The sequence below is a fragment of the Bos indicus genome, chromosome 3, assembly GCF_029378745.1.
Source record: "Bos indicus isolate NIAB-ARS_2022 breed Sahiwal x Tharparkar chromosome 3, NIAB-ARS_B.indTharparkar_mat_pri_1.0, whole genome shotgun sequence".
Lineage (NCBI taxonomy): Eukaryota > Metazoa > Chordata > Mammalia > Artiodactyla > Bovidae > Bos > Bos indicus.
The window spans coordinates 20,205,021-20,229,670 of record NC_091762.1 but is presented as its reverse complement, the minus strand read 5'-3'; the positions used below and the strand labels follow the sequence as shown (position 1 = coordinate 20,229,670).

Genomic DNA, 24,650 nt, shown 5'->3' with positions numbered 1-24,650 from the left:
CATCCTCTGTCGTCCCCTTCTCCTCCTGCCCCCAATCCCTCCCAGCATCAGAGTCTTTTCCAGTGAGTCAACTCTTCACATGAGGTGGCCAAAATACTGGAGTTTCAGCTTTAGTTACTACCATATTGTTACAGTGAGCAATTCTTGTTCTTTAAAGTGACAAGGGAACCAAAGATAGTGAAATTAGTGTAAGTTCAGTTTATGATATACTGATGACATCATCCCATCCATTTTTCATGTCATAGACATGAACTTAGACAATTTAAAGTTCCTGCTACCTCTTCAGGAACTGTCTCTTAATCTACAGCAGGTGTGAGGAATATCACTCTGAATTAGATAAAATATGAGCAATGCATTATTTTAAAGAAATGCAGTTTGTTTATTTATTCAGGTTGACTTTTTGCCCCCAAAAGGTACTGGCCAAATTGCTAATGACTAGGTAAAAACGATTTGAATTGGTATATTTATTGTTGATCAATAAAATAATTCTTACAAAGTGCTTGAAAATAGATTGTCTCCTTAGCATTTGTCTTCTTTGACATCACTGATTTTAAAATATTTATTGAATCCTTTTATGTGCAAAGATACAATCTCAGGACATTAATAACCTAATAGTTTCTTCCATAAAGTTGCCATAGCACATCACCAGCATATTACAATTTATATTCTTATAACAGATTATAATCATTACTTAAGAATAAAAGAGAATGGTAGGTATGTGGTAATGATACAGAGTTGAAAAGATACATATTTATTAAGCATCTATATGCCATCAAGTTTCAGCAGCATATTAGGGAACTTAAAAGGACAAATAAGAGACTGATAAACATGACAGATGGTCTCAGCTGACTAACTTTCATACGCTTATATCTATTGTACATTATTAATTTACTTAGGAAACTTTTCCCCAAGATCTGCAAAGCTAAAAAAAGTAGATGAATCAAACTATATTTTCTGTTAGTACAGTAAATATATATTGATCATATCACACTTATTTCTACTGTTACAGCAGGTAAAATTAAATTGTGAGGAAGTGGTTCTTTTTTCTTGAATTGTTATAAAACAAAGAAGTCCTCTAGATTTCTGGGTAAGAAGGATAATTAGCAATCCCACAGTGATTTCCACTATTTCTTGCCATCCGTATATATCCTTGGTCACCAAAGTGCAGGCCCCAGCTTTAGAAAAAGAAGTAACACAAAATTACAAATGAATATAATCAAATCACATTATCAATTTTCAATCTTAGATTGGTTTTCTCCTAAAGTGATTATATAAGAGAACCTATAAAGCAAAATTAGAACAACATAATATATAATAATTTCCCCAGTGCTTCAGGCAATTTTCAAAGGATGGTTTGATAGGTTTTAATGTAATATTGATGAACAGATTAATACCTAATTTAATACCTAGGAAAATAATATGTTTCATCACAAACCTATAAATCCTCCTGTTTCTGCAGAGAATGAGTTTTATTATATTTTCCAAGGCCCCATCTTGAAGTATTTTTGTATAATAGGATCACAGGTGATGATTTCCTATCAAACTTCAGTTTCTTCAGAGTGTCATGTAGAAATATTTTGAGAGATCACTAGGGAAAAGTCAAAGGACAGGGGTTTTCTAAAAGAGCAGCTCTCAAACATGTTTTTGAAGTGGAGCTCGGACTTTTTCACAGTTAAAGCTGTAAAAAAAAAATGGAATATGCTACCTTGGGAGGAGATGAGCTCCCTGGCACTGGAAATGTTCAATCAGAGGTTTACATAACTTGTTAGAGATGTTGCTAGAGGGGGAATTTCTGGGTCAGATAAGGGTTAGAGGAGATCAATGGTTCATGACTTTAACATTTCACGGACTTTAAGAATTTCAAAAACTTTTGCAGATTGACATAAAGTTACCAGTTTTTAAATTAGCAAGTACTAGACATTAAAAAGAAAACTCTTTATTATCACCATCATATTGTAAAAGACAGGAAATTTTAACACCAAAAACAAAACTTAAGGGGACACAATCTCTAATCTAAGGATAGTCCTTTGAATCAAATAAATTTAGATTTATGAAAGATTCACCGAAATACTTTTTTCTCCCTTTTTCACATACTAGTGAAAAAATTGACAAAATCCTTGCAAGAGAAATGACTTGTGAGGTTCTTTATTATTCTGAGATTTTATAATTATAATTATACAGATAATTATAATATGAGGCAGGATTCATACTTCGTATGAACTGTGCTATAACTAGCATACAAATAAAAGCATAGGATACTGTGATTTTATTTGAAGAGCAGCAGGAAATTCAGCTGAAAGGAAAATTAAACGTCCTTAGGAAACCAATGGGAAAAGAAGATAGAAGGTTGGTTTGGGGCCACGTTGTACAGAGCATTGAACAGCAGACTAAGGAACTTGTCTAACTCCCTAGGCAAAGGGAAGTTGTTGCAAATTTTTGCTCAGAACTCAAAGGAAGGTTGTATTTTTGCCTGCAGTGGAGAAACTAAGACATGCTGGCTTATTGGAAAAAGACAAGTGGAATAATTTAAAGTAGCTGTTCTTCAATAGGCCTTAACTGTTCTATGTATCAGCCATTCACTGGACAATCTTCAGGTGTTATTTCTCTCTCGTACCATTTAACACGGCTGTCTACTCTCACCTCAGGCTTCCCTTGTGGCTCAGCTGGTACAGAATCTGCCTGCAATGCAGACCTGGGTTCGATTCCTGGGTTGGGAAGAACCCCTGGAAAAGGGAAAGGCTACCCACTCTAGTATTCTGGCCTGGAGAACTCCATGGACTGTATAGTCTATGGGGTCACAAAGAGTAGGACACAACTGTGATTTTCACTTTCACTACTCTCACCTCACTTTCCTCTTGGCTTTAAAATACTACTGTATCCTGATGTTCTCTTCTCTCTCTGATCACTCTTTCTTAAACTCTCTTAGGGGCTTTTTTTTTTTTTCCCTCATCACAGGCTTCTCTGGTGGCTCAGTGGTAAAGAATCTGCCTGCCAAAGCAGGAGATGCAGGAGACACAGGTTTGATCCCTGGGTCAGGAAGATCCTCTGGAGTAGGAAATGGCAACCCCCTCCAGTATTCTTGCCTGTGAAATCCCATGGACAGAGGAGCCTGGAGGGCTACAGTCCAAATGGTCCCAAAGAGTCAGACACGTCTAAGCAACTGAGTGCCCACATCATACACATGGCTTGGAGGATCTTAGTTCTCTGATCAGGGATTCAACCAGGGCCCTGCAGTGAAAACACCAAGTCCTAACCACTGGACCTCCAGAGAACTCACTGGGCTCCTTTTTTGATTCCTTTCATTTATTGCCATTCCCATTTAAAATTCTTGAATGCCTCCCTGATACCTTGAGAATAAAATCCAAACTCCACTCTCACCTCTCATCAATGGATGCAGGTTTTTCAGTATCCAGTTTGATAAGCAAAAGCCATAATAAACTCTGGCGAAGCTATTATTAGTATCAATAGCCACCACTTATTGAGCACTTACTCTGTGCTAAGTAGCTTAACATATATTATCTCATTTAATCATCATCCTGTGAGGTAGGTATTATCTTCTTTTTACTAAAGAAAAATACAGGCAGAGGTAAAGTGGCTTGCCCAAAGTCATGCAGGTGGTTAATTGCAAAGCAAGGGTTCAAATCTAGGCTTTTATGCCAAAGTCTACACTAACTTTTAAACTATCCTTTTTTCTACGTTCTTCCTGTGAGTGAGGTAGTATAGGGAATGAAATTCAAACCAGAACATCCAGGATCTTTTTACTGCCTAAAAAATAGGTAAAAATGTTAGATAAACTGAGTTTAGACTTAAGTTCTGGTAACAAAAGTTGAGTGGAGGCTCTTATGACTAGTAATATGAACTTAGTGAGATCGAGCAGTCCCTGATCCCATTCAATATCCCAGACCCCATTCAATATCCAATTCAGTTCAGTCCCAGTCCCAGAGAAGGTCAACTGGCCCAACTTTGTAGAACATCCCAGACCTCTTTTTGGCTGAGTACTGCTAACTCTGCTTTTAAAAATACAACTGATTAAAAACCTCAAGCTAGATAAATATTTGAGGACAAATTCTTGTCTTCAGAACTGTACAACATCAGTTCCAAATGTTCATTCCAGTCCTTACCAAGTTGTTTACTTTTATTAACTCTATAGACCTTTCACTCAAACTGTTCAACTTTGGGAAAGTTTCTTAATTCTCTCAGTATCAGGAGCTTCCTATTCTGTGTTATGGGGATAAAATGCCTATCTCATAGATTACCTTAGAAATTAAATGAGAAAATGTATTTAAAGTGCTTGCACAGTGTCTGTAGTAAATACTCGACAAGTAGAGATGGCTATTTTTGTTTTTATCCAAGTATAAGTCCATCTGATTGGACTCAAAGGGGAGTCCATCCCCTTTAAAAATATGTAGTGCTTTTCCTAGGGTGACTAACAGTTCCATTTTGCCTAGGATTATCCTGGTTTTAAAAATAAAATCCTATGGACTTCCCTGGTGGTACAGTGGATAAGAATCCACTGACCAATGCAGGGGACATGGGTTTGATCCCTAGTCTTGGAATATTCCACATGCTTCACAGCAACTAAGCCTGTGTGCTGCAATACTGAAGCTCAGGTGCCCTAGAGGCTGTGCTCCACACAAGAAGCCACCTCAATGAGAACCCTGCACACCGCAAGCAAGAGTAGCCCCCGCTCACTGCAAGTAGAGAGAGCCCGCGTAAAGCAACAAAGACCCAGCACAGCCAAAAATAAAATAAATAAGTAATAATAAAGAAATAGCACTTAAAAAATAATAAAGTCTTGTGGCCTGGGAAATGTCTTAGTTGGTAATAAAACAGAGTGTTTGGTCCCTCTACTTTCTCCCTGCATACTATAGACACTAACTTATCAGAAATTCCTTCTAAAATACATGCTGATTTCCTTTCTAAGAAATTACAGCTTTGAACTTTCTAGGCTGTGCCAGACACTACTCTAGGCATTAGGATTATGGAGGTAAACAAGGTAGACAAAGTCTTTTTAAAGCCTATATACATTCTACAGGGGAAACATACAATAACCAAAGAAATATGTAATGTAAGTACTATAAAGAACCTGGAGAAGGGAATGGCTACCTCCTCCAGTATTCTTGCCTAGAGAATTCCGTCAACAGAGAAGCCTGGTGGGCTATAGTCCATAGCGTTCCAAAGAGTTGGACATGACTGAGCAACTAAAACTGTCACCTTCTTTAAGTATAAAGAAAAATAAATGGTAAGGGGATGCAGAGTGTTGGGAGTCATGGCTATATTTTATTTTATTCTTTGGCTGTGCCACATAGCTTGCAGGACCTTAGTTCCCTGGCCAGGTATCAAATGTCGACAAGCAGTGAAAGCACTGAGTCCTAACCACTGGGCTGCCGTGGAATTCCCCAGGGCTACATTTTAGATAATATAGTCAGAGGATGCTTATCTGAGGAAATATTTGAGCAAAGACCTAAGTAAAGTGAAGGTACAAGTGATGCAAAGACCTGGGGAAAGAGCTGGGAATAATCTTGGTATGTCTGAGAAACAGCAACAAGTCTAATGTACCCAAAGCTGAGTGAGAGAGGAGAAAGGAGTTGGAGAGGTGGTTGGAGAGGCAGGTTGAGACCAGATAATGTCATGCTTTACTTCTCATGGGTTTTATTCTGAATGTAAAGGAAGCCATGAGAGGGGTTAGAGTAGAAGAGTAATAAAATTTGTTTTTTGATTTAAAAAAGATCATTCTGGCTACTATGTAGAGGATTGACTATAGGCAAAAGAGAGGGAAAATGACTATCAGTTGGGAGATTATTGCAGTAGACCAAGAGAGATGCACAGTGGCTTGAACTAGAGTGATAACAGTAGAGGTACTGAGAAGTAATAACATTTGGGGTAATTTAGTGATGGTAGAAATGACAGGATTTGCTGATAGATTAGATGTAGGATATCATATGAAGAAAGAGAAGATGGCTCTAATGTTTTGGTCTGGAGTAAATGCTGTTGGCATTTACCAAGATGGAGGAAATTTGCCTGGAAAATCCCATGGGCAGAGGAGCCCGGTAGGCTGCAGTCCATGGGGTCGCAAAGAGTCGGACACGACTGAGCGACTTCACTTTCATCTTTCACTTTCATACACTGAAGAAGGAAATGGCAACCCACTCCAGTGTTCTTGCCTGGAGAATCCCAGGGACGGGGGAGCCTGGTGGGCTGCCATCTATGGGGTCGCACAGAGTTGGACATGACTGAAGCGACTTAGCAGCAGCAGCAGCAGCAGCAGGGAGTCAAGAGTTCTATTTTGAACGTGTTAAATTAAAGAGGCCTAGAGACACACAGGTGGAGAGGTCAAATGGTAGACAGTTGGACATGGAGTCTAACACTCAAGTTATAAAGGTAAGAGTCCTCAGCACATACATGATGTTTAAAACCATGAGACTAAATGAGATCATCTAAGGAGTGAGCTGAGAGAGATAAGGAACTGAGGTCTAATGTTGCTTATTGATTTATAACTCAAGACAGGTATTTATTACACCACTTCACTGAAATCTCTCTTGCCCAGATTGCCACTCACCTCCATCTTGCCTCATTAAACAGTTTTCAAGTCTCATCTTACCTGCCCTTTTGATGTTTGATGTATAATTTCTCTCTTCATTCTGAAACACAATTTAACTTCCAGAGGACCGCATTCTTCTGGCTTTCCTCCTACTCTACTTCACAGTTTAAAGATCTATTGGGTACATAGTTAATACCTTTAATTTTTTCCTCAGGTCAAAGTTGTCTTATGCCCCTATAACCGTGGAGCCTCCATTTCTCATTGATCTGCATATAAATAAAACTCCTCCCTTTTTTTTGCAAAGACAATCCTGGTCCATTTTGAGGGCAGTCTGACCAAATGTGTCCTTGTCAGGCTCCTAAATTTTTCTAAGTCCATAGCAGTTGTATCTCTAGTTCAGCTAGCTTTTTAAATTTATAGATCTGCCCATTATTGGCAACATAGACTATCCAAATAACTAAGGATCTTCTTAAGTAGTTTAACCGCAATAATCTCCAGTGCCTAATATTTAGGGAGATGTCCCTGAAGAAATATGTAGTTCATCATTCTTCACATATATGCTCTAGTTTTATTCCTGGATTCAGTCAACCATCAGAGGGTTTATAATCAGGTATTTTGCATTATTTTGGCTCCCATAAAATAATTTTTACTCAAGTATGTTTTGGTATTAAGTCATTTATGTATATTGCTAGACATTATGAAAGCATTCTGTAAAACTTATAACTGCATTTACATTGGGATATTGCTGAGGGCATAGTTTTCTATATCAGATCATATTCTCTTAATAGAAATTTAAAGGAGGAATAATAAAAAATAATAACTATGATTTATTACACATAATCTGTGCCAGATACTATGTGATAAATGTTTTACATACATTATCTTGCTTAATCCTTATAGTAATCTTGACACTATTATTCCTATTTTACAAATGGGAAAACTGAAATTTATTCAAGATATTAAATAAGATGTTAAATAACCTGCCTAAGGTCACACAGACAGTAAAGGAGCTAGGATTCTAAGTAAGATCTCCCTGACTTCAAAGTTAATGCTTTTATTTATTATGCTATGCTGCTGCTGCTACTGCTAAGTCACTTCAGTCGTGTCCGACTCTGTGCGACCCCATAGACGGCAGCCTACCAGGCTCCCCCATCCCTGGGGTTCTCTAAGCAAGAACACTGGAGTGGGTTGCCATTTCCTTCTCCAGTGCATGAAAGTAAAAAGTGAAAGTGAAGTCACTCAGTCGTGTCCGACTCTTAGCAACCCCATGGACTGCAGCCTTCCAGGCTCCTCCGTCCATGGGATTTTCCAGACAACAGTACTGGAGTGGGCCATTGCCTTCTCTGTTATTATGGTACACTGTATTATAAAAAGGAGCTAAATACTCATATCCAGAAAGGGAGAAAAATTCAGGGACATAGAACAGTGTTATATACATACCAGAAAGATTAAGTAGAAACAAAAGGAAAATAAAAAAACCCAAGAGGCCAATTAGAGGAAGACCGCACATTGTTTTTCTGAAGGTTAACTTGGTATCATTGGAAATCACATAGAATCTAACCTTTCAGGAGAGCATTAAGAACAAGTTTGATGATATTAAGAGGGCTTTGTTTGAGTAAACCTCTGTGGAGCCTGGAATTCATGATTATGTCCAATCTGTCTTTGTTGGGCCAGCAATTGTGGTTGTTCATAACTTTTTCCCTTCCTATCTCACATCTCTTTCTAACAGGCTGCAGTTCTCTCAACTCATTCACTTTCTCTCAGTTCTGGAGTTTGGCACATTTACCTTCCTCTGTTCTGATTACCCTTCTTCATCTGGCTATTTCTTTCTCCTCCTTCAAGATTCAGTCAAACAATCTGGCTAAAAGGCCTTCCCAGACTCCCCAGGCTAGGCCAGGTACTGTTCTGTGCTTCCACTGCAATGGATGCATACCCCTGTCTTAGCATTTATTACATTCTATTGGGATGGTCACCTGTATCTGCCTGTTTCCTTGACTCTACGTTTTAGAGCATGAGTATCTTGAAGGATTTTTTTTTTTAATTTTTTAAAGTCACTCAGTCATGTCTGACTCTTTGCAACCCCATTGACTCTAGAGTCCATGGAATTTTCCAGGCCAGAATATTGGAGTGGATAGCCTTTCTCTTCTCCAGGGGACTCTTCGCAATCCAGGAATCGAACCGATGTCTCCTGCAATGCAGGGGGATTCTTTACCAACTGAACTATCAGGGAAGCCCCCCCTTCCAAAAAAAAAATCTTGAAGGATGATAGAGAAAGGCTGTATTTTTCATTGTCTAACACTATATTTGCTGCATGGTAGGTGTTCAATATATGTTTGTTGAATCAATGTATGAAATGAAGATGTAAACAGGAGCAAGAGATTATTCTACCACTAAGGAGTTTATATTTTAGTGAATGGAGCATGATTTTTAGAAATAGCTATAACAGAAGCTACAATTTGCTAAATGCTATAATAGAATTCATAAAGCATTGCTAGAGCTTAGAAGTTAGAGAAACAATTCTGAGTTAATGAATGGGGTATGGAGAAGATAGCACTCAGGGTAGGTTTTGAAGAATAAATAGAATTTTAATAAGTTTTTTTTTTAATTTTAAAAATAATAAGTGGTTTGTTAAAGACGATTTCAAAAATACATAAAGGGAGACAAAGACAACCTTTTTATTTTTTGCTGTGCCACAAGGCATTTGGGATCCCAGTTTTTTCCTTGGCTGTGCATGGCATGTGGGATCTTAGTTCCCTGACCAGGGTTGAAACCAACATCCCCTGTAGGGGAAGCATGGAGTCTTAACTCACTGGACTGCCAGGAAAGTCCCCAAGACAACCATCATTAACATTTGGTATAATTCTTTCTGGTCCTTTAATATAATATATATCAGAGAAATGAGCTATAAACTTAATACTTATACTGAATATAAATATTATATTTATATGTATTTTTCCACTTAAACATATATTCCAAGTATTTTATTCAGTTATTGATAATGATCTCAATAAATATAATTTCTAATACATGGGCTGATTATATCATAATTTATTTAATACTACCTATTTTTAGGTATTTCTGGTTGCTTACTAGTTTTCATTATTAAAGAAAAAAATGCTACATTTACATAAATCAGGTATGAAGTTTTCCCAAAATTCAGGATTATTTTCTTCATATACATTCCAAGAAATGAAAATAATTGGATGAAGAATATGAACAGTTAGAAAGTTCTTAATTCATATTATCAAATTGCTTTCAAGAAGGATTGTAAAAATTTTACAATCCTTCCACCAGAATGTAGGAGGGTGCCCATTTGACCACAGACAGTGGGGTTTCTATAGACAGCAATGGGCTTTAAGGGCATTTCAGAAAGATGAAATGGCGTAGGTAACAAATTAGAAATAGCTAAGTGTCTCTACATTTAGGGAATGATGAGAAAGTGGTTCACTGTGGCCAGAGTGTGAGTATGGATGAGTACATGAAAATATAGTGGAAGAAACGTCTAGAAGGCTATGTTTGAAGGCACTTAGTAGACACGCTTGAATGGCCAGAAGTTTAGACTTTACTTTGATGAAAATGGTAGACTATTTAGAATTTTGACCATAGGTTTGGATGATACATATTTTAAGAAGATATTTCCACAGCTGAGTGAGAACTGAATCTGAATTAGATAATGTCATTAGCAAAGGAAAAGAGAAAACCCATATAAAGTGTGATCAGAGGCTTGAAGGACAGGGCTGTGTGGGTTTAGGGAGAGAAGGAAGAGCACAAGATGATACCAAGGCTTTGATAATCTGAAAATGGTAATGTATTACTAAAAATAGAGAATAATTTTCCTTCAAGCTTATTCTAAAATCTAGACATATTATATCAGGATGTATTGTATTTTGTTGTTCTAATTCTTGAGTGGGCTGTGAGCCCTTACAGAATAGGATAACTTCTTACTAATTTTTGTATTTCCATGGCCTAGATACTGTCTATCTCATTGTAAGATGCCTAGTAAATGCTTATTAAATTAGCAAGTGCTGAGAAGAGCTTTTGAATTAAAACTCTAAAAGATGTATGATCTTCGAAAAGAAACTTCAGTAGAGAAGAGAATTTAGCATACCTACTGTAGGGAGTAAATAAGATATATAGAAGTTAAAGTATTGCTCCATTTTAAAAAGCTATCACTGGTTTGGACCCAAGCTGATTAGTGCTGTGAATAGGTTTTAAATGAACCAAGATATTAATGACTTCAACTATTTCCCAAAAGGCCATCCAAAGACTACCATCTTCTTTGTGAGCCACAAGGTGGAAAAGGTAGAAAAGTACCTTTTTGTTTATTTATGATTTGTAGACTATGTATTTTCCATAAAGATCTGAGGGCTGCTAGGGGTAGAATTATTTAACTTAAATGCAGAGTATATCATGTAAAATGCTGGGCTGGATGAAGCACAAGTTGGAATCATGATTGCCAGGAGAAATATCAATAACCTCAGATATGCAGATGACACCACCCTTATGGCAAATAGTGAAGAGGAACTAAAAAGCCTCTTGATGAAAGGGAAAGAAGAGAGTGAAAAATCTGGCTTAAAACTCAACACTCAAAAAACTAAGATAATGGCATCTGGTCCCATCACTTCATGGCAAATAGATGGGGAAACAATGGAAACAGTGTCAGACTTTATTTTGGGGGGCTCCAAAATCAGTGCAGATGGTGATTGCAGCCATGAAATTAAAAGACACTTGCTCCTTGAAAGAAAAACTATGACAAACTTAGACAGCATATTAAAAAGCAGAGATATTACTTTGCCAACAAAGGTCTGTCTAGTCAAAGCCATGGTTTTTCCAGTAGTCATGTATGGATGTGAAAGTTGGACCATAATGAAAGCTGAGCGCTAAAGAATTGATGCTTTTGAACTGTGGTGTTGGAGAAGACTGCTAATGCATGTATTGAAGGGCTGTTGGGTGCCACATACTGTGCTAAGGATTCAAAGACACAACATAATCTCTGCCCCAGAGGCATATACAGAATACTTCGGTGATACTTAGGTGAATGAACAATTTAAATATATTGTGTAAAATACTCTAGAATGCAAAGGACACTTTATTTGCATAGGAAAAAAAAAAGACATTTTGCCCAGCCCAAGGATTTACGGAAAACTTTCCGGTATAGATAATGACTAAGCTGGTTTTGAAGGAAAAGAAGGAATAAACCAAGTGAGGAAAAGGGATATTCCAGGCAGAGGGACCAAAACAATTAAGATATGAAGACATTGAAGATAAAATGATATGGATACGAACTGTAACTGTGTATGCTTCAATAACCAAGGATGAAAAGTGTGAGACAAAGTGCCAGGAACTGAGGCTGACAGACAGGTAGGGACCAAACATAGGTGACTTATCTTTTCTACTCAGGAACACTCATCTCACACTGACTGGTTCTAGGAGATAAAATTCTAAACTTATAGTCTTGACAAACCAGATTGAAAGTAGTATAAAGGACAGATTTAAGAGTAAAGGAGACCTGGGTATAAATCCTGAAAAAGCAAAAACACTAATTCAAAAAGATACACGCACACCAATATTCATAGCAGCATATTTTCAGTTGCCAAGACATGGAAACCACATAAATGCCCATCAACAGATGATTCCCATGTGGTGCTAGTAGTAAATAATCTGTCTTGCCAATGCAGGAAACCAAAGAGATGTGGGTTTGATCCATGGGTTGGAAAGATCCCTTGGAGGAGGAAATGGTAACCCACTCCAGTTTTCTTAAGCTGGGCAGGCTACAGTCCATAGGGTCTCAAGGAGTGGGACATGACTGAAGCAACTCAGCAATCAAGAATATATGTGTCTGACTCTTTGCGACCCCATGGACTGTAGCCTACCAGGCTCCTCCGTCCACGGGATTTTCCAGGCAATAGTACTGGAGTGGATTGCCATTTACTTTTCCAGGGGATCTTCCTGACCCAGGGATCAAACCCAGGTCTCCTGCATTGTAGACAGACGCTTTACCGTCTGAGCCACCAGGGAAGTCCATTTAACGGAATACTACTTAACCACAAAAAAGAATGAAATTTTATCATTTGCAGCAACATGGGTAGACTTGGAGAACATTATGCTGAATGAAATGAGTTAGACAGAGAAAAATAAATACTATATGATATCACTTATATGTGTAATCTAAAAAAATACAATGAACAAATGAGTATAACATAAAAGAAGCAGACTCACAGATACTGAGAACAAAGCAGTGGTTCCCTGTGGGGGTGCAGGGGAGTAGGTGGTACTAACTAGTGGGTGTAAGACAGACTCAAGGATGTATTACCCCAACTGGGGAACACAGCTGATAGTTTGTAAAAACTATAAATGGAAAGTAACTTCTAAAAATTATACAAAATAATTTTTAATTTAAAAAAAGTTTTTTAAATAAAGGAGACCAGCTAGAAAGCTACAGGGATAGTCCAGGCAAGAGATGTCTGAACTAGAGCAATAAATAGAAGTGGAGAGGGAGTAGGATCAAGAACAGACATGACATAAAACTAATCTGACTTATTGCTTGATTAGTTCTGGAGGATCTAAGACAAATTCATAGTATCTAACGGGGCAACTATGTTGTGTTGTGTTGCCTTTGAGTGAGATGGGAAGTTCTGAGAAGGAACCAAATGCTGGGGAGGGCACTGGGTTCTCTGGACATATGAAGTTTGGAGAAATTAAGATACAGAGAAGTGCCTGTATCCAGACACCAATTTTAATTAAATATACATGAAAATATGAGTACATTACCTGTTTTTCACAAGCCAGTAGTCCTTCCCGTCAAGGTTACCATAGCCAACCACGAGTACACCATGGTTCACTTTCTGAGTGCAGGAGGGGTCATAGTAGACACCTGAAAATAACACACGGGTAAGGAAAAAGCAAGTGGTGTGTGCCACTATCTGATTAGCCTGTTTGGATATATGTGAGGAACATACACTCTCATGTTTAAACTACTTAGAGTTCATGATTCTTTGCCATCAATGTCATAGTTGTCACAACTGGGTTTTTCTATTGTTTGCTTTTTGGTTTCACAAAGTTTGGCATCAAGTTAATCACAGTTCCCTCAGAAAGCTCCTTTGATGAACTGCCACCTTTTTCCACTTAAAAAAAAAGTAACTATTTGGCTGTGTTGTGTCCCAGTTGTAGCCCATGGGATCTTTTGTTGGGGTGCACAGACTCTCTAATTGTGGTGCACGGGCATAGTCGCTTCACGGCATGTGTGATCTTAATTCCCCCACCAGGGATCAAACCCATGTCTTCTGCATGGCAAGGAAGATTCTTAACCACTGGACCACTGGGGAAGATGCCTAATTTTTTTTTAATTTATATTGTTGTATTTCTTTGTATATATTCCTAAATTGTTATGCATCTTCATCCTTTGCTGAATGAAATGATCTTTAAGGTGAGGCTTTCTGTGAGTGGCCTCCAGGTACTCTGCTGTGCTGCACCTACACTCCACTGTGGACCCGGAGGCTAGGCGCTCAGGCTCTGGACTCAGGCAGCACGGTTTCTCATCCCAGCTGACCACCTGCAGACTGTATGACTTAAGGTAGGTTAACCTAAGACATGTTTTTTTTTCATCTGTAAAATAGGATTATTATAAAGATTAACGGGCTTCCCAAGTGGTACTAGTGGTAAAGAATCTGCCTGCCAATGCAGGAGACGCAAGAGATATAAGTTCGATCCCTGGGTCAGGAAGATCCCCTGTTGGAGGAAATGGCATCTTACTCCAGCATTCTGGCCTGGAAAATTCCAAGGACAGAGGAGTCTGGCAGGCTATAGTTCATGGGATCGCAGAGTCGGATATGACTGAGGAACAAGCACACATGGGGATTAAATGAGATAGTGTATAGAAAGAATTTAGCATCGGACCTGGCATGCAGTCTTAGTAAATTTTTTCAAGTCTTACTTTACTAATGAGAACTGGGTGTAAAAATATATATATGAAGTGAAATGAGATGGAGGATTCCATTTAACCCAATCTAAGCTTTCAGAGGCAGAGTGATGGGGAAGGAGGACATTCTTTCCTCCGATGAGAGGGCAGTATAAAGCATGAGGGTAATATGTCTAGGTTTTTACCAGTTTTGTAGAGGAAGAAAGAAGAATGGCTCGCGTCTATACCAACAGACACAGGTCCTTTATTGGCCACGGCTTCTTTTAAGGCCTCTTCGCTGCCGAAGGGAAGTTCAATATACCTTGAACACGTGGCAGCTCGATTTTTTACATCATACTGGCACTTTCCATCCTGTGGGGAAAGGATAAGTCAGAAAAAGAAGTGGACTTCAACTTCCTTTATAAATTGACAGTATCGTAAGTCTGGATTGCAAATATGTTTTCTTTTCTCATTCATCCTTTCAAGTATCTAAGGCTCTTTCTTATTTTTAAAAAAATAAATACTAAATCTTCCAAATCCTAATAGCTCTACGTTTCACCAGTAACAGAGGAAATATAGAACTATTCTATTGCTTTAAATTGTGAACATCTTCATGTGTACAAAAGTTGCCAGGGTAAAGTCTCTCAGACTCTAGGTGGATTGTTAGGGAAACACTACGTTAAGACTAGACTAGAGCTTTAAAATCTTTTTGATGGTATAATGCCTGCAAGATGATCTGCAGATTAAATATTGGTTTGATTGTTTAGTTGCTAAGTCGTGGCTGACTCTTTTGTGACCCCACGGACTATAGGTAGCCAGGCTCCTCTGTCCACTGGATTTCCCAGGCAAGAATACTGGAGTGGGTTGCCTTTCCCTCCTCCAGGGGATCTTCCTGAACCCATGTCTCCTGCATTGACAGGCAGATTCTTTACCTCTAAGCCACAAGGGAAGCCCAAATATTGGTTTAAAAACACCATATCTCAAGTGAGAAAGGGGAAGTTGCAAATTCATATTTGTTGTGTATACAACTAGGTTTTTAAAAATGCCTTATAGGAAAAAGAACTTGAAAGAAATAAACCAAAATAATAGTGGTTAAGGCAGGAGGGTTTGAGTGATATTTTTATCTTTTTTAAATTTTCTGTCCTATCATTTAACAAAACGTGTGGTAAGACTTGGAGGAGGAGGAGAGCATTATTTAACTTTTTAGTAAGGTAGAAGAATTGTGTGGTTGATGATCTGAGAATAAGGTTGAGCACAGGAGTTTGCAAGACAAAAAAGTTTAAATACCAGGCAGATATACAAAGAATTTTAAGGAAGGTTTGCTGAAAATTCATTTTTAAGCATGAACTTCGCCTGCTTATTTTAAATTATTGTGCCAATGGTAAATTAAGAAGGCTGCTGCATAAGAAAGAGAACTCTTAAGAATTTAAGAATTCTTGATTGAGGTTTGTTCTCCTTCTCTCTCTCTGTTTCACACATACACACACACATACACACACACACACACACACACACACACACACACACACCACGCAGCACTGCTTCTCAAGCACTTGGCTTGGTGATAAGTTTAGTACAGTGAGTTGGAGGGATAACATAAGGTTATCCCTCCTTATAAGGGGCAGTACAAAAAGTTAACTTGCAGGCACACCATGGCTTTGTAGGGATAGGAAGCTTCTGAATCGATGCCATTGTTGTCAATGATATATTGGAAAGCCTCTGTCATGAAGCCGCCATTGCAGCCTTTATTCCCATATTTTGCAGTTGAGCAATCCACCAGGTTCTGTGCACTCAGAGACACCAGCTTTCCTGTTTTCAGCTTCACTTGTGCTTCCAGGGCTCCCACAGCACTGAAAGCCCAGCAAGAACCACAAGCACCCTACAACAGAGACAAAGTCACAAGGGCAATCATAGTTAGCAAGGATGGCTTCCATAAAGCAAACTGGGCAACTCCCAACATGTCAGCACTTTCATCAGTTCAGGAAGAGCTCCCCCTCTACCGTTTCCCCTCCCCTTAGATCATGGCAATGATTGTTCTCTGGAACAAGTCTAACTTTAATGAATATTTATGAATGGCTGACCTCACGGCACAAACGCCATATTCAAATATGTTAAGAAACAGTATTTACTGAAAATGTACCAAATACCAGCTATTTTCACCCCATAATAGGGGAGACAGATGCCAACAGGAAAGGGATTTTTGAGAGGAACTAGGATGATTCCCTTGACCTAAAACACCCTTCCTCCTGCCAAATGTTCCCTGAAAGATAAGACTAGCATTTTTTGGACATTTTTAGCTTTAGAATTTTTTGATCGTAAGTTATTTTACTGGGAAGCATAAATAGAAAAACACAAAGCTGCTTTAGTTTAAAAAGGTCCGAGCCACATCATAACTGCACTGCCTCTCCTCCTCTCATTCCACTTGGCTGTCTATTGGAAGGAAGCAAGTTCAGTCTGCTTTTGGTTAAAGTAAAATCACCCATTGAAATGCAAGCACTCAGAGAAAGGAGCTCATTAAATTATTAATATTTATAGTGAACACTTAGATGGGTAGTTATAGGGTCTTCTCAAACTTTTAGAGAATTCCACTGAGAAACTCAAAACTAGTTGAAAGAAAAATATCTGGATGGAAAAGAATTATGAGATTAGCAGTATCATTCGTTTCTTAATTTTTATATTTTTCTTTGGTCACAGGCTTGGGGCAGCTTCGAAGGACATTGATTCTTCTCCCTTATCCTGACCTCCAAGGTGATATATATGTTTTATCCTTGCGTGCTAAGTTGCTTCAGTCATGTCTGACTCTTTGCAACCCTATGGACTGGAGCCTGCAAGGCTCCTCTATCCATGGGATTCTCCAGGCAAGAATACTGAAGTAGATTGTCATGCTCATCTCCAGGGGATCTTTACAATCTAGGGATTGAACCCGCGTCTCTTGTGTTTCCTGCAATGGCAGGCAGGTTCTTTACCACTAGCACCGCCACCTAAGAAGCCTTTTATCCTTAGTTATCCCTAATTAATTTAGGATTTTTGTAGCTTTTTTTTTACAAGAAAATTAAAGGAAATATAAAAATATAGGAACACATTTATAAAGCCCATATTTCTTGGCAATGTAAGCCTTAGTCAAGAACTAACTTGACGGGTACAATTTACAGGTCACATTTAGCTTTAGTTATTTCCTCTCCATCAATCCTGAAATTCCTAAGTGAGATGGAGGAATAAACTTTTTGATTGAAATTTTCTCACACATATGATACTATTTCTCAAGTAACTGACTTATGGAGGGTCCAGTGCAGTTGATGGATAGTATGAACACTAAAAGTCTTTCCTAAAGACCCATTTGCTAAGTTCACAGTTTTTTGCTTAGTCAAATATGACGCTAACTGTTGGTATTCTCAGCACTATGGGAAATAAGAAAAGTATGATATGTGGTCCAGGCCCTTCAGAAGGTCACAGTGTATTTGGGAAGATAAGAATAGCAAACATATTTAGAAAGTAACCTAAGGGACTATGAGATTCACTGCTAAATGATACAGCTAGACTAAGCATTTAAGGAAGAGAGACCTCTACCTGAGGTACAGAGGCCTAAGATGATAATACTCACCTGGTATTTCACTTCAGTAACACACCCCTTCTCTCTCCAGTCCATAGAATCAGGCAATTTCTGATTAGGGTCTGACTTGTAAGTGACATTTCTTGGCCATTGGCTGGGAACTCTCAAGGAACTCATTAAAGATATCACTTCTTCACTGGTCTACAAAGATATACACATATGTCCTTTCACTTATATTCTTCTGGTCAATATCTTGAAAATTATAACTGTGAATATATTTAACAACTGAGAAAAACCAGTGGAGTTGTGACTAACATAGATAACTATCTGGTAGGTGAATTATCCAGGTTTCTTTAGTCCTACACTTTGCCATTAGCATCCCAGTCAGACATTGGGAAGGAGAAGAAGAAAAGATAAAAAACTAAAAGTTACAGAGAGGCATATTTTTCTTTCAAAGCAAGGCAGAATTTTATAAGAAGGGTTCTCTGATTTTGCTTATGAGAAAGAACTGTAAAAGATTCCTGCATTTAATCCACTTAAGGTGTTCCCTTCCAAAGGGTACTATTATTCTTAATTTTGGCCACAGTGAAAAGTTTTTGTAAGATAGAGCAGAATCTAATAACTAATGAAAGGTTACTTTATATTAATACCCACACTCTCCCATTAAGAAAGCAGGTGGACCATATTACATTATCAGTTTAGATTTACATAAGTATGGTAACGTATTCTAAAATGTTGTGAGTAGTCTTTAGGCAATATTTTCTAAAATTAATAAAAGTAAAATTAACTGTGGTCTGTGAGTTTAAAATATTCCCCTAAAGAAGGGATTTATTAAGGAAAGTGGTCACAGTGTAAATCAATAAGGAATCTGCAAATTCTTATGTCCCTAAATTCTATTTTCTAATTTTATGTTCATATACATATAAAACACTCCTTTGTTGTTTACCTTCAAATTGCCTTTGGGGAGACAGAAATCCAGTTTACCCAAAGATGAATGTAGGATTATTTATAATTTACCTACCATGTCTCCTAGGTGGTTCATGCCTAGCTCATATGAATGCATTCCCATTGAATGCTCCAGATTGTGAAGTGTAACAGTTTTTAGATTCTTTTCCCAGATGAGACGCCGTGCTACTTCCTCATTCTAAAATAAAAAGAAACATCATTATACTGAATCCTGCACAAATGTGTTCAATAATGAAAATATACATATTATGAAGCATTCCATTAAATGTGGACCTGTCTGGGAGCATGCAAATAAATGGATATGAATAAATAAGTGTAACTGGGAAAAACTGCACACCAATCTTAACTCTTCCTCTTAATTGCTCTCTTGGTGATTAATATCATTTTAGATATGTACAATGAACTTCCTCAATACGCTAGAAAGGTTTTTTTTTAGAAATTGTAATTTGTAGAAGTATATTCTTTGTAAGTGGTAAACTCACTTAATCATTATAGGCCTTTTAAAACATCTTTTAAAAAAATATATATATATAAAATTGATTATTTATTCAGTTAGCTGCACTCTGTCTTAGGTCTTAGAAAAAATCCTGCAGGATCTTTGTTAGAGCATGCGGGATCTTTAGTTGTAGCATGTGGGATGTGGCATGTGGCATGTGGCATGTGGGATCCCTGAGCAGGGATTGAATCAGAGCCCCCTGCATTGGGAGCAGGGAGTCTTAGCCACTGAACCACCAGGGAAGTCCCTACCCTCACTCTTGAAAAATAGTTTAGTCTGATTATAAATTTATAGCTGTTTTTATTCAGTTATTTGAAGGTATTTCTGAATTGCCTTCTGGTATCTATTATTGTAGATTAGAGGTCTGTTGTCAGTCTAATTGTTGTAATGTTTCTAACTTTGGTAACTTATATAATTTTCTTTTTCTCTTTGATATTTTGCAGCTTCGCTACATGTTTGTGGGTATGGGTTTCTTTATTTTCCTCTGTGTAGTATTTTTGACTGGAAAGCACTTTCGACTAGAGGATTCAGGAACATTCTTTTTTCCATATCTGGAAAATTCTCAACCAGTATCCCTTCAAATATTGCTTCTGCATCATCATTCCATCAGATGTATTTGGAGCCTCAAACTTTCTTTCTTCTCTTTACCTGCATTTCCATAGTTTTTCCATTTTATTTTTGTGTGCTGCCTTCTTGGTGAATGCCTCAGTACTATCTTCCAGATCTGATTCTATCCAGCTCTTTCCAGTTTGGAGTTCATCCCTTTTGTTGAGTTCTTATTTCAATGACTCTATTTTTTCATTTCTGAGGTTTCTAATTGGATTTCTAATACATTTCACAATTTCTTTTTCATTCATGTAGATGTCATTCCATTATTCATACTTTAAAAAATAACTTTGGTCCTATTATCTTAATTTTATCCAGCATAAATTCATATTCAGGCTACTGATTTTCTTGCCCTCCAGGAGCTTAATTTACATAGAATGCAATATACATGGTGCCTCTTAGAATCGCTGACCCTCACCTCCACCCATAAGGCCATAGTTTACAACAAGCCATAGCCCAGTAAGCAGTCAGCAACAACTCTTTTCTGTCTAATTTCATTGAGTGTTAGAACCCAGGCCTAAGCGCTGGTTCTAGGTAGCAAGTAAGTCTAGGTAGTAAGTCTAAGCAGTCCCTCTGCCTTCAAGCAAGATTTTACTGTTATCCTAGTAAAAGACATATACAGATATACTTCCAAACCACTAGAGTGAAAAATAAAGACAAATCTAATGAAGTATAGGAAAGGAAAAAAAAGTGATTAGTAGTGATTAGACAGTTGTGAAATAGATTTTAATAGTGGGGTACTAATCAAAAGTCGCTTTCACTCCTTCTACTGGACTAGAATCATTAAAAAGTAAGATAACATGCATTTAACCGGATAGTGGTGCTAACTGCACATCTAACTTTGGTTAACATGGAAATTAGAGGCCTGAAATTTTCACCCTCGCCCGTAAAGGGGAATGGGTGAGGGTGAAATTCATCATTACTAAGAAAACAACTCAGGGCATTTTTATATAAAAATCACATCAAATAAATAAATTTATATATAATCTTTGCTTACAATTTCATATATTATAGTTTTAGGTGGAGAAGGAAATGGCAACCCACTCCAGTATTCTTGCCTGGAGAATCCCATGGACAGAGGACCCTGGCAGGTCGCAAAAGTCAGATACGACTTAGTGACTAGATCATCATAGTTTTAGGACTTAGTTATTTGAAGCACCAGGGTTAAGTATTAAACTCAATCAAGAAGTATGTTTAGAAATAAAAACAAAAGTACAAAGTGGGAAGTGAGAGTCAAGAAATAACATCTGCCAGTGCTTCTCTGTGCCAGGGACTGAGGACAGGTCTTTTTGTTCCTCAAACGTGCACTCTTTCCCTCTTGGCCTGGTACCTTCCCATGTGAGGCCTTTCCTGACCATACTGTCACATGTGGAGGATAATCACTCCCAACCCCTCAGAGCCTTCATGGAAGACCCTCCTCCAGCCCCCTAGGTCTTGCTTTATTTTGTTCCACTGTTTGCATCATATTGTTGTTCAGTGGCTAAGTCATGTCCAGCTTTGTGCGATCCCATGTACGGCAGCATGCCAGGCTTCCCTGTCCTTCACTATCTCCCTGAGTTTGCTCAAACGCATCTCCATTATATATATGCTTATTTATTTACTTCTTTCCTATCTCTCCTTTCAGAATATAAGTGCCCTAAAAACAGGAAATTTTTGTTTCCTGATGAAATTCTAGGGCCAAGAAGAGAATCTGGTAAGAAAATGAGTGTGTAACATTTACTGAAGACACTGCTTGTCAAAATATGTAGTCAGGGGTACTTCCCTGGTGGTCCAGTGGTGAAGATTCCATGCTCCCAGTGCAGGGCAGGGTGCAGAGTTCGATCCCTAGTTAGAGAACTAGATCACATATGCCGCAATGAAGTTCACATTCCGCAAGTAAGGCCTGGTGATAGTCATTCAGTTGTGTCCAACTCTTTGTGACCCCATTAACTGTAGCCTGCCAGGCTCCTATACTTCTGTGGAATTTTCCAGGCAAGAATACTGGAATGAGTTGCCATTCCCTTCTCCAAGGGATCTTCCTAACCCAGGGATTGAACCCAGGTCTCCTGCTTTGTAGGTGCATTCTTTACCATCTGAGCCACCTGGGAAGCCCCTAAATCTGGTGCAAACAAAAATTTTTTTTAAAAGAACATGTAGGGTACTTGAGTAAAAGCAAATTGCTCAAACGGCAGCCAATCTACCTTTTCTTTGTATTGTTTTCCATAGGTTTTCTTCCAGAGATCCCAGTGATGATCCAGAGTGGGGTCTCTGTGCTCTTGTGCCATTGCAGAGGAGCACAGCAGGAGTGCCCACACCAGCCAGTTCATTCTGTTAAAGGAAAGATGACACAGGAAGACTCAATATTAGCTGCATCTGATGTGACCATACTTTTTTCTCAACAAGAAGCAATGCAGAATCTGTCAAAGAGACAGAATGTTACAAATCAGAATCATGCAGGCAACTTTTTGGATTACATACTGACAGGGAGTAACTGCAGGTCTTTGTCTGAAATGCCACTTCCAATTCTAAATACCATTTTGATTTTCAAAAAAATTTCCTGATATCTGGTAAACCAAATTTACATCCGAATTTGGGAGGATGTGGAGATGAGGGAAGCAGGGACTTTACAGGATTTGACAACAAATCTAATCAACAGGAAATCCTCTTTTCTCTGTTCCAAAATATTACTAATATTTAAGAAGAAGGCAAACCTTTGAAAAATCAGTTTATCTTGGTAATTTTTTAATACACAAGCTCTTCTTAACTGGTCTATTCAAATATCCACAACCTTCAGAGGTAGTTAGAAGACAACTCCTATGTACTACTTTCACATCCTTGGATCATTTTACCTTTTTATCCCTAAAAATCAAAATATCTGCTTCAAAAGAAGTGTTAACTACTTTTGAAAACATCACTTCTATATTTAATACAAAGAGACTGTTAAGTGACTAACTACCTCAAACTGGATTCTACTTTCTTTTCCACTTCTTTTTAATTCAAAACAGCTGTATTTTTAACCATATAAGTCTTCAAATTATAGTCCAAAGAGAGCTATGTGTTAGCCTCAGGACTTAGATATTCAAGCCGACATTAAGCTTTTCAAAAATGGATTCTTTTTAGTCAAAAAAATAAGAGGCAAACTGAGCGACAATGATTGTTTAGTTTACTTCCTGAAAGAAACGATGTAAAACCTGGCAGGCAGAGCAAGCTAAAAACACCAGTGAAAGGTTTAAGGACCAAGGAGGAGAAAAAGGACAGACCGTACGTACGTGATAGAACAAGCAGGTCCTCCCAGACTAAGAATGCTGACGGCGGGCTCTCTCCAAAGTTTTCAAAGTGAGACTCAGCTAAAGTGACTTTAAAAAGAAATTGGAACTTGTCACATGAGGCGTTCACAATGAGGAAGTGAACTTTCATTTCAGTTTCATTTAAAATCTAAGGAAGTGTGCCACCTCCAGCTCTCTCACTATGGTTTTGGAGACAAAGTGGGTACAGTAAACCAACAAAAAAGAGCCCCCAGCAAAAGAGATCAACAGAACAAACTCAGCAAAATAACATGAGTACAAGTTTACTCTTTAAACTCTCCTCATTTTGATTATTCAATTTACCTAAAAACAGCAACTTTCAGATGGAAAATTTTAGCTATGAAGAGATTAGGATTAAGTTCCTGAACTCCAGGTTTCCTCCATGATTTCCTAGGAAAAACTGCTTTATTGTTTTTAACACAACTCATCCATGATCTACTGTTGTCTAACTCTCACAGATGAGAATTTCCGTTTATCCATGGGTCAGTTTCTGAGCTCACTAATGCGTTCTCTTTCCTACTGTCCCTTCAATAACACAGGGTTTTAATTAAAATAGCTTTGAATATGTTTTGATGTCTAACAGGGTCGGTCACTCTTATGTTTATTCTTCTTTTTCGAAGTTGTCTTAATGTTTTGTGCCTGTTAACTTTTCCACGTGAGTTTTAAAAATCAGTTTATCAAGCTTTCTGAAAACTTCTGTCAGTTTATTTAAATTTATATCTATATTGAATTAGTATATATATCATGAGTGAGTGAGTGAGTGAGTTGCTCAGTCTTATCCGACTCTTTGTGACCCCAAGGATGGGGGCCCACCAGGCTCCACTGTCCTTGGGATTTTCCAGGCAAGAAACTGCAGTGGGTTGCCATTCCCTTCTCCAGGGGATCTTCCCCACCCAGGTATCAAACCTGGGTCTCCGACATTGCAAGCAGACTCGTTACCATCTGAGCCACTAGAGAAGACATATGTATCATAAATATGTTCAATACACATGTTATAAATTTGGGAAGACTCAAGATCATTACAATGTTTAATATTCTTATCTGTAGTAGACATGTTCATACTTATGGTCATTTAGCTTTTTTTTATTAACAAGTTTTATTGGAGTATAATTGCTTCACAGTGTTGTTAGTTTCTTCTGTACAGCAAAATCAGCTATATGCACCTAGCTTTTGTTTAAAAAAAACATTTCTATTGTGGATAATTAGACATAAATAAACATAGAGATACGGTAAAGTGAGCCCCATGAGACCATTATCCTGCTTTAACAATTATCAATATGTGGCCAATCTTGTTTTATTTACCTTCCCAC

The 24,650-nt window shown here is 38.0% G+C and overlaps 2 protein-coding genes across 4 annotated transcripts in view; both read right to left on the bottom strand.

Annotated features, from left to right (window-relative positions):
• Positions 1-444: 444 nt before the first annotated feature.
• CTSS (cathepsin S) lies at positions 445-23,391 on the bottom strand. Of its 3 annotated transcripts, none has more exons than XM_019956147.2 (8): positions 23,305-23,391; positions 22,237-22,363; positions 19,010-19,132; positions 18,040-18,189; positions 16,090-16,317; positions 14,645-14,810; positions 13,313-13,415; positions 445-1,175 (listed from the first exon to the last, which is right to left on the bottom strand). In XM_019956147.2, the coding sequence occupies exons 2-8, from the start codon at positions 22,360-22,362 to the stop codon at positions 1,076-1,078; spliced, it is 996 nt and encodes a 331-aa protein (XP_019811706.2). In that variant the 5' UTR covers position 22,363; positions 23,305-23,391; the 3' UTR covers positions 445-1,075. The 3 variants fall into 3 exon arrangements, with proteins under 3 accessions (XP_019811706.2, XP_019811715.2, XP_019811723.2); XM_019956156.2 differs by having other exon boundaries at positions 22,237-22,452; positions 23,305-23,390; XM_019956164.2 differs by having other exon boundaries at positions 23,296-23,320.
• Positions 23,327-24,650, bottom strand: part of CTSK (cathepsin K) — a 29,524-nt gene continuing 28,200 nt past the window's right edge. The window contains exon 9 of the transcript XR_011565691.1: positions 23,327-23,391. The gene's annotated coding sequence lies outside the window, so the exon portion shown is untranslated. The remainder of the gene's footprint in view (positions 23,392-24,650) is intronic.

Bases quoted from the DNA above. Each gene is read 5' to 3' on its own strand.
- CTSS (XM_019956147.2), bottom strand. From the start codon at position 22,362: ATGAACTGGCTGGTGTGGGCACTCCTGCTGTGCTCCTCTGCAATGGCA. The intron at 16,318-18,039 runs GTGAGTATTATC...TCTCTGTTGTAG, and splicing joins TTACTGAAGTGAAATACCAG to GGTGCTTGTGGTTCTTGCTG. The intron at 1,176-13,312 runs GTAATGTACTCA...CTTTTTCTAAAG, and splicing joins TACTGGCTTGTGAAAAACAG to CTGGGGCCTGCACTTTGGTG.